Raw genomic sequence first — 12,873 nt, forward strand, 5'->3', positions numbered from 1 at the left:
TTGCCTACATAGTGTCTGTTGTGTTACAATGCCTGGCTCTTTATCCCCTTGGCTTAGAAACTACTAAAGATGAATGGCAGCCAAGCAAAACAGTGATACTGGATCAGAGAATGATTTTCTCCCCTACTTCATTAACATCTTCAGCGGGATACAGCAGTGTGACCCTGCAACCCAGCACTTTAGACCCAGGTGGGAGAATCACAAGCTTTGAGGATGCCTAGACTATACTATGAGAGCCTGTCTCAAAAAAACTAACTACTCCCACCAAGAACGAACCTTAGCAACAAAGATCTTGGGCGTTAGTTTAATGTCCATTTTGCTTTCCTCTATGTGAAGATGTGCAGACGAAGGGTACAAAAGGTCTGCCAATGCCTAAAAGAAAAGAAAGCCTAGCAATGAACACATGGGCGGAATTCTGACCCTCAGTGCAAATCTGTTATTTACTGAAACTGGACTCTAGGAAAAGCAAACACCCTGCCATCACGTAGGGTGGCACATGCCTTTAATCTCAATACTCAGGAGGCAGAGGCAGGTAAATCACTGTAAATTCAAGGTCAACCCAGTCTACAGAATGAGTTCCAGGCCAGCCACCAGGGCTATTACAAAGAGAAACCATATCTTAAAAAAACAATAACAAAACCAAAAAAGAAAATAAAAAAAGAATCTTTTTTTTTTTTAAAGTAAGTGCCTTTTGTTTTAATCTTAAGGGGAGAACCACACTAGAATCCTACCATTCTTGGTCAGTGTCTGGTAACTAACCACTTCCCTTAGTTCACTTCTTACACACATCTAACCCTGTTAGCCTTAAATGCTTCCCTGGCCAATACAGTAGTTCCCCAGTCTCTCACATCTTAGAAGTTGGCTGTTTCATCATCCAAGTCAGATATCAGAAAGTAATCTCTTTTGCTCACTCTGTCCCGACTGCTCTGAATTCATGGCATTCCTCCCTCCTGCCTCAGTTTATCAAGCTGGGATTACGGCTGTCAGCCACTACATATAACAATAGCAATTCCCTTCTTCAAAGTTTAAAACCTTAAGTATATGGGTTTTCTATGTGGTACCCCAGGAAGCCAGAAGAGGGAGTCAGATGCCCTGGAACTGGATTTACAGATGGTTATAAGCCACCAAGTAGGTGCTGGGAATCAAACCCAGGTCCTCTGGAGGAGCAGCCAGTGCTCCTAAGTGCTGAGCTGTCTCTCCAGTCCTGATAGACAGCAATGGTGCACGCCTCTAATCCCAGCACTTGGAAGGCAGAGGCAGGTGGATCTCTGTGAGTTCAAGGCCAGCCTGGTCTACATAACTAGTTCCAGGACAGCTAAGGCTATTTCACAGAGAAACCCTGTCTTGAAACCTGCTGCCCCCCCCACCAAAAAAAAAAAAAAAATCATAGATGCCTTTGACCGCACCTAGCATTTCCCTAGGCTGCAGTTTTCTTTATCATATTTTACTATGCGTTTGAAAGTCTCGCTTATTTATTTCCTTATTATCTCTTCTACCCTTCCATTCTCAAAGACTCTCCACAAGAGAAAGGACCACAGCTGTCACTGTCACTCAGTCTTGTGGTACCGTAAGCACAAAGCAGACAGTTGGTAGTCACCTGCTAAGAGAACACGAGCACAGGAAACATGAAATAATCAAGCACTGGCCATTAACTTTGACACTTACAGTTACAAAATAAGGATTGTGGATTTCAGAGATCATGCTGGGAATTGTAAGCTTCCTAAATGAATTGAAGTGTGAAGTGTCAGGGTGGAGAGAGGAACTGAAGACACCCATGCTCGTAGACTGGCAGAACACTGTGAAAATGGTGCATTAAGCAACCTAAAGATTCAATGCATCTCCATCAAAATTGCAACAGCAAGGGGCTGGTGAGATGGGTCAATGGTTAAGAGCACTGGTTGTTCTTCCAGAGGATCAGGGTCCAAGCCCCAGCACCTACTGTCTGTGATTCCAGTTCCAAGGGATCTGACCACCTGTTTCTAACCTCAGTGAGCACCAGTCACGAACACAGTACATATACAGACACATGCATACGTAACATATGTGTAAGCAAAACACATACAAAATGAGACTTTTTAAGATAGTTGTAATATCTTAAACAAAAATCGAGGCTAAACTGGGCATGAAATAATTTGTGCACCTAGCTGGTGAGCTGTTCAGCCTGCTGGAAATTTGTTCCTTTAGATTATAGCAGCATTTCTGAGATCACTGTTAGGGTGACCTAGGTTAGCACATCACTCTGCTGACAGGACTGGTCTGTTAAGACAGGTGCTGTGGTGGTTTGAATGTGACTGGCCCCATAATCACATAGGGAGTAGCACTATTAGAAGCTATGGCTTTGGTGGAGTGGGTATGGCCTTGTAGAGGAAGTGTGTCACTGTGGAGGCAGGCTTGAAAGGCTTCCTATGCTCAGGATACTGCCAAGTGTCTTAGTCCACTTCCTGTTGCCGATGATCAAGATGTAGCCAGTACCACATCTACCTGTAAGCCATCATGCTCCCCACCATGATGATAATGGATGAAACCTCTGAACTGTAAGGGAGTCAACCCCAATTAAACACTCTCCTTTATAAGAGTTGCTGTGGTCATGGTCTCTTTACAGAAACAGGACAGTAACAAAGACAGGTGTCATTCCTTCCCTAATGCTCCATGGGACCCCAACTAAAGCTATGCAGCACCTTCCCCGAGAGAGAGGCGCTCTTTTGTCAAGGGCGTCGAGCAGCTGTATTACCCTGCTAGAACTTCCAAATAAGTCAGCAAGTGCCTGTTTCTTACAGAGAAAGCGTTAATCCCACAAATATACTTTCTGTACCGTTGCTGCCCCCTGCTGACTGGGAATAGACGTTACTTTCAAGGCTTTTTTTCTAGCCTGACAGTTAAGCCTAGAATTAATCAAAACTGGAATCACAAGATGACAAGTTATATGTAATTTCTAGAAATAATATATGCTAATGTATTTTAAAATCATAACTTTGCTCTAAAAAATATTACACTTGTTTTATTCTCTTTTATTACAAATTAGTCTGTTTGGTTTTCTCTGTGAAACTAAGGAACTGTGCTGAACTTTTCAAAACTAATGGGGATAGAATTACCCACAGAACAAGAAACCAGAAACACAACAGAACAAGATGGCAGCAGAGAGTCTACCAGCTCAGGTTGCATCTGCTTGCCAGACTTAGCAGCAAACAGCTAACTCAGCAATGCCAGCCTGGTCCCGTGTTCTAGGACGGAATTACGCACATGGGTGAAGAGAAGATGAAAAGCAGTGCAGGCTTTCAGAAACTCAAACAGGAAGAGAAAGAGAAACTGGTATCAAAAAGACACAGACTTTGTATTGATTTAGTTTGGGTTTTGTTTATCTTTTGAGACAGAATCTCTCTACATAGTATTGGCTATCTTAGAACTCACTCTGTAGAGGGCAGGCTGGCCTAAAACTCAGATCCCAAGTGCTGGAACTAAAGGTGTGCGCCACACGCCCAGCCTTAGGATCTGTTTTTGAAAGCAGGGCAAATGTAGCCGGGCAGTGGTGGCACAGGCATTTAATACCAGCACTCAGGAAGCAGAGGTTCGAGGTCAGCCTGGTCTACAGCTTGATTTCCAAAAGGGCCAGGGATACGTAGAGAAACCCTGTTTCAGAATAAGAAAAAAGAAAAAGAAAGAAAGAAAATAACAGCAAATGGGAAAATTTTAAAGTGCTAGTTCACACAGAGAGATGGACAGCAGCACACGCCTTTTATCTCAGCACTCAGGAGGCAGAGGCAGGCATCTCTGTGAGTTTGAGGCCAGCCTGATCTACACAATAAGTTCCAAGCCAGTCAGGGTACATGAGACCCTGTCTCAAAAAGACCAAAATAAATAAATTAGGTAACTGAATGGTTTAAAATGTATGGGCTGAGTTGTCAGAAAACAAATGGATATTTGTTTATTTTGTAAGGTGAGAAACACATAAAAAAAGAGTCCAAAATAGCTGACTTTATTGTTTAGAGAGCCTATCTCCATAGTCATATTGCATCCCTAATGCCTGCCAATCACCTTATATTGTTTGATGAAACCAGACAAAATGATATAGTATGGAAATCCAAATGCTACTCATTTATACAAAGGGGAAAATGAGGTACAGAGAGCAGAAATTAATCAGAGTACGGAAACCGGGACATCTCAAGAACTCTTTTTTTTTTTCCTTTTTTTGGTTTTTTGAGACAGAGTTTCTCTGTGGCTTGGAGCTTGTCCCGGAACTAGCTCTGTAGACCAGGTTAGCCTCGAACTCACAGAGATCCATCTGCCTCTGCCTCCAGAGTGCTGGGATTAAAGGCTTGTGCCACTACTGCCTGGTCCCAAGAACTGTTTTAAGTTTCTAAAGGTAAGATAAAATTTAATGTGTATTCTGTCATCATGAATCTGAATTTAAATCTATCTGGAAAAGAACCAAATTTTTTCATAATACTAAAAGATCTACTTCATAATACTGGGACTCAAACCAGTCAGGCACACAAACTCTCCACTACTAAGCCCCCGAGGGTTTGTTTTAATAGTTCTCAGAGTTGTTGATGTTTGGTTGAAACTTAAAATGCTTTACATATTAGAGACTTCATAACACTATAGAAACTGAAATTGATGCTGAAGAAACTTACATTCATTTCAAGGTAAAAGCTACAGGTAAGGTTTCTTGTTCTATTCTTCATGGGGGTTAAGCTCAAATGCTAGCACCCAGATAAAGAGTAAGTAAGGCATGACTGCTCCTGCCTATGACCTCACTGAGCAATAGCACAGGTCCCCAGAGCTCACCCCATGGGCCAGTCAACCCCACTAGAAAGGCAAGTATCTGACTCAGAGAGAAACCCTGTTCCCAGGCAGGAAGACAGAGAGCACAAAAAACACCTGACTTGTTGCGTTGGCCACATGTATGCATGGGTGCATACACTGTGTTTACATCCATAAACCACACAACGCGCGCACACACACATTTGTCAAGTCAGTCGACTTTACTCACTAATATTCTATTTGTTTACGTTAGTAACTTTTTTTGAGACAGGGTGCTGTGCAGTCTACGCTGACCTTGAACTCACATTAAGGGCTCCAGCAGGTCCGGGACAGACCTTACCCTTCCCCCTCCCCTTTCCCTTGCTAAACCCTAGATTATATCCCTTTAAAGCTAGTCACCAAGGTCTATCCCCTTATCTGGCCCCTTTCTTATGCCTGACTCATTCCTAAGATGGATCACCAAAGTTCACCAAAGATCCCCATTTGACTACTCTAGTTTAAATACCCCATCAGAATTTATCAACCCATCTCAGCTCATTCCAGCGCAGAACCCCCGCCCCACTCTTTCCCTCTTAAAATTAACACTTGCAAAGCTATTTGCTGGATTCTGACTCAGTCACCTTGTCTCTCTGCCTTGCTTAAAAAGGATCTCTTTGTTATTTGGGTGTAGTCTGTGCCTAATCCAGGGTCCAATGAGGAGCACCCCAAAGTACGCGGGTCCCTTCACTCACTATATAGTCAAGGATCACACAAAATTCCTGGTCTCCCTGATTCTACTTCTCAGGGACTGGCTAATAAGCTTACGCCACCACACCTAGCTAAGAACTTCACTCTAACCTCAACTGTGAGAATACCAAGACCTTTTGTCCTGTCATGGGATATGCACTGGGAGTTAATTCTACCAAGTCTTAAGTCAGCCTGTTGGCTTGCTGTTGAGATAGAGTTTTGCTGAATGGCCAGGCTGGTCTCAAACCCAAGTTAGTCCTCCAACCTAGCATTCGGAGGAACTAGGAACACAGGTTCTGGCAGAGCCCAATTTGCCTGTTCCTTTTGTTAAGGCTCAAGTGTGCTTGTTAAAGCCTAACTATAATAAACACACAAACGTAAACATACAAAGTGGTAGAATTTCAGAGTAGCCCTGCTGTGGGGCTTAGTTATCAAACAGGAAAATGCTCCCTGGACAATAAATAAATGTTTGTTTGGCTTTGAGACAAGAACTCTAGCCCAGACTAGGCTCAAACTCTCAGCAGCTGAAGGTGGCCTTTGCTTACTTCTGGGAGTGTGCCTCCACACCTATCCTTCCGCACTGCTGAGGACTGAGCCCAAGGTTTTGTACAAGCTAGGCAAGCACTCTACCAATTGAGCCATATCCCTTTGCCCCCAGAAAACATCTTAAAAAGTCCCCATAGGACTCCACCTTGTGCTCTGTGGCTCCAAAGAGCAAGATGTACACCCTGATATCTCACATTCCTGCTGGGCTGTTCCCTTCTCCTATAGCCAGCTACAACTGTACACACTGTCCTATGAGTCCAGCAACGGCACCATTTAATCCCCTGCTACCATGTGACTAACCCATTAGGAATAATAAACCCAGTAACGTAACACTGCCCTTTAACTGGGTCAAAGTACTAGAAACTGTGTGTGCTAGGCAAGTGCTTGACCACTGAACCACATCCCAGGCTACTTTTTTACCTCCTTTTCTTGGAGATAGGGTCTTCTTCTGTGGCTAGTCCAGGCTGGTCTCAAACTCAGAAATCCACCTGCCTCTACCTCTTGAGTGCTGGATCTAAAGGCTTGCACACCATGTCTGGCCTACTTTCTGCTTATTTAGGTGGTTGTTTTTTACGAGACAGGGTCTCGCTGGGCAGCCCTGGCTGGCTGGAACTTGCTATGTAGAACAGGTTTGTCTCAAACTCACAGAGATGTGCCTGCATCTTCTTCCTGAGTCCTGGACTATTTGTTTGTTTAGCTGCAGGAATCTCACTGAAATGCCCAGGCTGATTTTGAACTTACTCTGTAACCTAGGTAGGTCTTGTAGTTGTTATTTATTCTCCTGCCTAAGCTACACAGTAGCTGGGATACAGGACTGAGCCACCAGTCTTGGTGAACATTCATTTCAAAAGCGCCAAAGTCACATCTAACCCCCAGTATTGCAATATACACACAGAATGCTAAGTAGCGGACATTCCAAATTATCTCAAGACTTCTGGCTTCCGCCCTAACGCTCAATACAAACCTATGAGAAGCTAATCATCAGAGGGGTACTAGACCTGCCTTTCATAAAGAACAGTACATCTGCCCAGCATGCGAGAGTGAAGTAAAACAGGGTTGAGGAAAGAAATCAAATAAATAAATAAATAAATAAGTAAATAAAACAAGAGATGTGGCTAGAGAGATAGCTCAGCAGTTAAGAGCACTGGCTGCTCTTCCAGAGGACCTGGGTTCAACTCCCAGCATCCACATGGCAGCTCACACCTGTCTGTAGCTCCAGTTCCAGAGGACCTGACACCATCACACAGACACACATGCAGGTGAAACAACAATGCACATAAAGTAAAATAAATAATTAAAAAAAAAAAAGCAAGAGTTAAGAAAAGCAAGTTGTCATTACCTTGGTATTTCTTCAGAGCCTGTAGGACACTGGGGAGCTGGTTCACACCCTGATATATTCGGTAACAGTCTTGTAAGTTCGCTGCTTGTCTCTGAAATTTCTTGGCAAGTCGGTTAAGATCTGGAAATCGACGAAGTAAATCCTCCTGTAAAGTCTGCCTCAGTTCTGAATCTTCTACAAAAGCTTCCACTAAATTTAATCTGGAAAAAAATATTAGAGTAAAAGATAAGATGGCTCAATAGGTAGGCACTTGCCACCAAGCTTGAGTTCCTGAGTTCAAACACCAGGGGATCCACGGAGAGAATTGACACCCAAGTTGTCCTCTGACTTCCAGGAGTATGCCAAACATACACACACACACACACACACACACACACACACACACACACGTACACACGTACACACACATTCATTAAAAAAACACACATACATATGCATTTAAATATATATAAAGATATATAATATCTATATCTATATATAAAAGCCATGGGGTTGGAGAGATGGTTCAGTGGTTATCAGAAGTTAAGAGCACTGGCTATTTTTCCAGAGGACTTAGGTTCAATTCCCAGCACCCACATGGCAGCTCACAACTGTCTGTAACTGCAGTTCCAGGGGACCTGACACCCTCACACTGATGCACATAAAATAAAGTTAAAATAATTTTAAAAAGAGAGAGAGAAAGGAAGAGAGAAGGACGGAGGGAAGGAGGGAGGGAGGGAGGGAGGGAGGGAGGGAGGGAGGGAGGGAGGGAGGGAGGGAGGGAGGCAGGCAGGCAGGGAGGCAGGCAGGCAGGGAGGCAGGGAGGCAGGCAGGCAGGCAGGCAGGCAGGCTGGCTGGCTGGCTGGCTGGCTGGCTGGCTGGCTGGCTGGCTGGCTGGCTGGCTCAAGGCAAAAACCAACACACTAGCACTACATATGGGTCTCACTGTAGCTAACTTAAAAAAGGAAAAAAGAAAAGAAGTAGCTTTGAAAAATGAAGAAAGTTGGGTGGTGTGACACGCGCCTTTAATCCCAGCACTGTGGAGGTAGAGGCAGGTGGATCTCTCTGAGTTCAAGGCCATCCTGGTCTACGGGTGAGTTCCAGGACAGCCACGGCTACACAACAACAACAACAACAAAAAAAAACAACAAAAAAAAAACAACAAAAACCCTGTGGGGGTGGGGGTGGGGTGGAGGAATGGACAGGAGAGGAGAGAAAAAGAGTGAGAGAGGATGGGGTGGGGAAGGAGAGGAGAGGAGGAGCGGGGAGAATGTCTACAAACCTAACCTAAGAGAGGCACGGTAAGCCATCTCAAAATGCCTAGAAGGTAAAGGCTATCCCTGCCTAACAAAGTGAGTTACATGACACCCTGCCTCAAAGCAAAACCAACGCACTAGCACACAGCAACTGCAAAGCTCCTTCAGTCTGGCCCAGAATGAATTGCTAGTTTCAGAAGCCTGTTCAGTAAACCACTTCAGAAGTAATTACAGTGTCAGTTTACATTTCTAGATAACAGTAAAAAAGGGAGAGACTTCTGTCTCCTTGACAATGTCACTTTAAAAATCACAAATTTAGACACGTCAAAGCTACCACTGGCATTAACAGAGTGTACCTATCAGTCATACTGAATTCAATCTCTCAGCTGCACAAAATTAATATTATATTAAATCACAATTTAACTGGAATGCATGATAAATTTTTAGTGTCAGTTAATCCCTAAAATTCCAACAGAACTCTTTGGAAATTAATCATAAAACATGTTTTTTTAAATTATTACACTTGTCTGTGTGTGTGTACTTATACATGTACAGCACACACATGGAGGTCAAAGGACAAAGTTCAAGAGTCAGCTTTCTCCCTCGGATGAATTAGGTCACCAGGCTTGGGAGCAACCACCTGAGCCTTTCACCAACTCAACATATGGTTTCCTGGAATCTGGAGAAATGACAGAATGGCCAAGAGCCCTGGCTACTCTTCCAGAGAAAGCAGTTTTGATTCCCAGTACCCATGTACCAGCTCACTAATTTGGGATTCCCCTCTGTATGCTGTGAATACCACTGGTTAATAGAAGCTGCTTTGGGCCTGTGATAGGGTAGAGCAGAACTAGGTGGGGAAAACTAAACTGAATGCTGGGAGAACGGAGGTGGAGTCAAAGAGAAGCCATGGAGCCCAGCCAGAGACAGACAATGGACAGATCCTTGCCGGTAAGCCACAGCCACGTGGTGATACACAGATTAATAGAAATGGGTTAAATTAACATGTAAGAGTTAGCCAATAAGAAGCCATAGCTAATGGGCCAAGCATTGATTTAATTAATACAGTTTCCGTGTGGTTATTTCGGGGTGGCCCCTTACAACAGCTTACAACTGCGTATAACCTATTTCAGGATCCAACACCCCTCTTCTAATGGCCTCAAGAGCTCACACACACATGATGTGCATACACTCAGACAGAACCTGGATCAGTGACAGGGTCCAGCATAGGAGCATCAATGGTGAAAAAATAGGAAAAAAATAGGAAAGTAGGGACCAGGGGGTCTTGCATAAGTTGGTGGTTTATGTCAAATAAGCTTATTAAGAAGTGTGGCCATCACCCATGCTTTAACCCAGCACTGGGGAGGCAGAGGCAGGCAGATCTCTGTAAGTTTGCGATCAGCCTGATCTACATAGTTCCAGGACAGTCAGGGCTACACAGAGGAAACCCTGTCTGTCTCAAAACAAAAATCAACAACAACAAAAAAAAAAAACAGAAAAGACGTAGGGCACACCTTTGACATCAGCTCTCTGGAGGCAGAGATAAGACAATGTCTAAGGAGTTCAAGGCCAGTTTGGTCTACACATCCAGTTCCAGTCCAGCTAGGCCTACATAGTGTCTTAAAAATCAACAGTATTCAATCATTTCTTTTAAACCAGGAAAGTCTAGAGAGTCAGATCAACAGTTAAAAGCAATTGGCTGCTCTTAAAACCCAGGTGGATTCCCAGCACCCACATGGCAGCTCAAAACCATCTGTAACTCCAGTCCCAGAGGATCTGATGCCCTCTTCTGACCTCCACAGGCACCAGGCACACATGTGGTACACAGACAAAACATTCATACCCATAAACTAGATAAATATAAACACAGCAAGTCTGATCTTTTAAAGAAAAGCTGCTGTGGCAGTGGAAGGCTCATTCAGGAAAAAAAAAAAAAAGACCTGAAGTCAATTCTCAGGATAAAGAGAGCAGGCAAAAGTACCTTGGCCTAGCCGGGCGGTGGTGGCGCACGCCTTTAATCCCAGCACTTGGGAGGCAGAGACAGGCGGATCTCTGTGAGTTCGAGACCAGCCTGGTCTACAAGAGCTAGTTCCAGGACAGGCTCCAAAACCACAGAGAAACCCTGTCTCAAAAAACCAAAAAAAAAAAAAGTACCTTGGCCTAAATACTATCGGTTTGACTTCAGATTCTATTTTATCTATAGGGTGAAATCAAGTTCAAGTTCCCAAGCTGTAGGAGAGCTGATCAACCTCCTCTCCAAACCATAGAAACAGTCCTTAGTTTTTCAGAAACATCATGGCTGTTCTACCAGAAGGCTGGTCAGACTGAAAGGCTTGCACTGTGTGTCAGCGGACAACAATGGGAAACACAAGGAAAGTCCCCAGTCATTAACTCTGATCGGTGAAAATTGTAACCGTAACACGTGTTTGTGGTTTTTGTGCTCATAAACCCCACCTCTGCACCTGCTTGGGGCTGCTGGGAGAAACAAGGCTCCAGAGTCCTTGTCCTGCTGCCCTGCTCGATCAGTGACCGCTCCTGGAGTGAATTATTAGGGTCTCCGGAGCCTTGAGTGGTATCTCTCAGTCTAGGCATAACAAGAACCCCAGAAAGTTGTCCTCTGGCCTCCACTTGTGCTCCTCCACAAATAATAAGTAAAAATAACTTTTAAAACACGAAGAAAGGTTATCTGTGCTAGAGATAGAGCTCAGCACAACGCCCTGGATTGAGTTTCCAGTTCAGTTTCCACCTCCAGCACCGCGTAGCTAGGGGTAGCGCTACCTACACCAGTGCTTGGGAGATGGGGGCCAGGATGGCTGGGATGACGACCCTCACTGAGTTAGAACCCTGGAACCTACATTAAGGTGGAAGGAGAATGGACTCTACAGATGCATGCTCCACACCCTGTAAGCACCCTCATACACTCACTCACACACACACACACACTACATATAATTAAAATGTTTTTAAAGGTTAAAATTCATCCTCAACTAAATATGAGCTCCAGGTCAGTTCAGGACCCACAACACAACAAAACAAGAAATAAACTGAGTGTAAACTGTCTATCAGAACACGTGGCATTACCATACAGGGTCAACAGTGAATTGCACAAAGGCAGGAGAAGCGCACACTAAATGCTGTACCTCTCTTCTATTCTGTTCTTGTCCATGAGAGGCTGTTTAATCCACTGGTTAACCAATCTTTGTCCTTGAGCAGTTTTGCATTTATTCAGTAATGCAGCCAGAGACTGAGAGCCAGTGGTATCTTCAACAGAACCCTAGTAACACACAAAATGAAAAAACCATCAGCAAAGACTTTATGCTGCCATGAAACAGAACTAGAATAGTGAGCACTGCTCTCCAAATATAAACTGGGAACTGCCCACAATAGTTCCTCTAAGGCGAAACCTGTGCATCTGCATTGACAGACACACATTTCACCCTCAGCTGACGCAGTGACTGCAGTGTCTAAACTCAGAACAGGACTGTAAAGCCCTGTGTTAACACAGAGTCACCCGAACGACCAGGACAGTCTACACATACTGTCTGACACTAGCAAAATAAAATACAATAATTAAAAACAACTTATGGGGACTGGAGAGATGGCTCAGAAGTCAAAAGCACCGGCTGCTCTTCCAGAGGTCCTGAGTTCAATTCCCAGCACCCACATGGTACTCATAACCATCTGTAATGAGATCTGGTGCCCTCTTCTGGCCTGCAGGCAGGCATACATGCAGAACACTGTATATATAATAAATATTTTTTTTTAAAACTATCTAGTTTAACTATAATAATGCTACAGAATACAAATGCCTTACATAGATCATTATTTGTGAAAGGGAACTTTTAAAAAATTACTCAGTTTCTTATTTTCTTTTCTTCCCTAAGACAAGATTTCTCTGTGTATCTCTGGCTATGCTGGAACTCACTATGTAGACCAGGCTGGCCTCAAATTCACAGAATTCACAACCTGCCTCTGCCTCCCGAGTGCTGGGATTAAAGACCTGTGCCACCACCGCCCAGCTAAACTATTCAATATTTTTAACCCATGTTGTCTTTTTTACCTGGAAAAGGTTGAGGGCTCTAACTGCTGCCATGTCCAATTTCATGTATTGGTTGAAGTCAAAAGTAGTCAGTTCAAACTGTCCAAAATTTGAATCATCTGACAAGAGTTCTAAAAACTTGATTACTGCAGATAATGATGAAACTGCAACCTAAAAATAAATATTAAATAAAAGATTCTTCCATCACCAAGACTAGAGACTAGAAAGGC

At 43.8% G+C, this 12,873-nt stretch overlaps 1 protein-coding gene across 1 annotated transcript in view; it reads right to left on the minus strand.

Moving 5' to 3' along the window:
* Msh2 (mutS homolog 2) overlaps positions 1 to 12,873 on the minus strand; it is a 54,409-nt gene that overhangs the window by 24,526 nt on the left and 17,010 nt on the right. The window contains exons 5-7 of the mRNA XM_057782475.1: positions 12,665 to 12,814; positions 11,745 to 11,878; positions 7,373 to 7,572 (exon numbers count right to left, since the gene is read on the minus strand). Of these exons, the coding sequence (XP_057638458.1) occupies positions 7,373 to 7,572; positions 11,745 to 11,878; positions 12,665 to 12,814 (484 nt within the window). The remainder of the gene's footprint in view (positions 1 to 7,372; positions 7,573 to 11,744; positions 11,879 to 12,664; positions 12,815 to 12,873) is intronic.

This window comes from Chionomys nivalis, chromosome 1 (genome assembly GCF_950005125.1).
Source record: "Chionomys nivalis chromosome 1, mChiNiv1.1, whole genome shotgun sequence".
Taxonomy (NCBI): Eukaryota; Metazoa; Chordata; class Mammalia; order Rodentia; family Cricetidae; genus Chionomys; species Chionomys nivalis.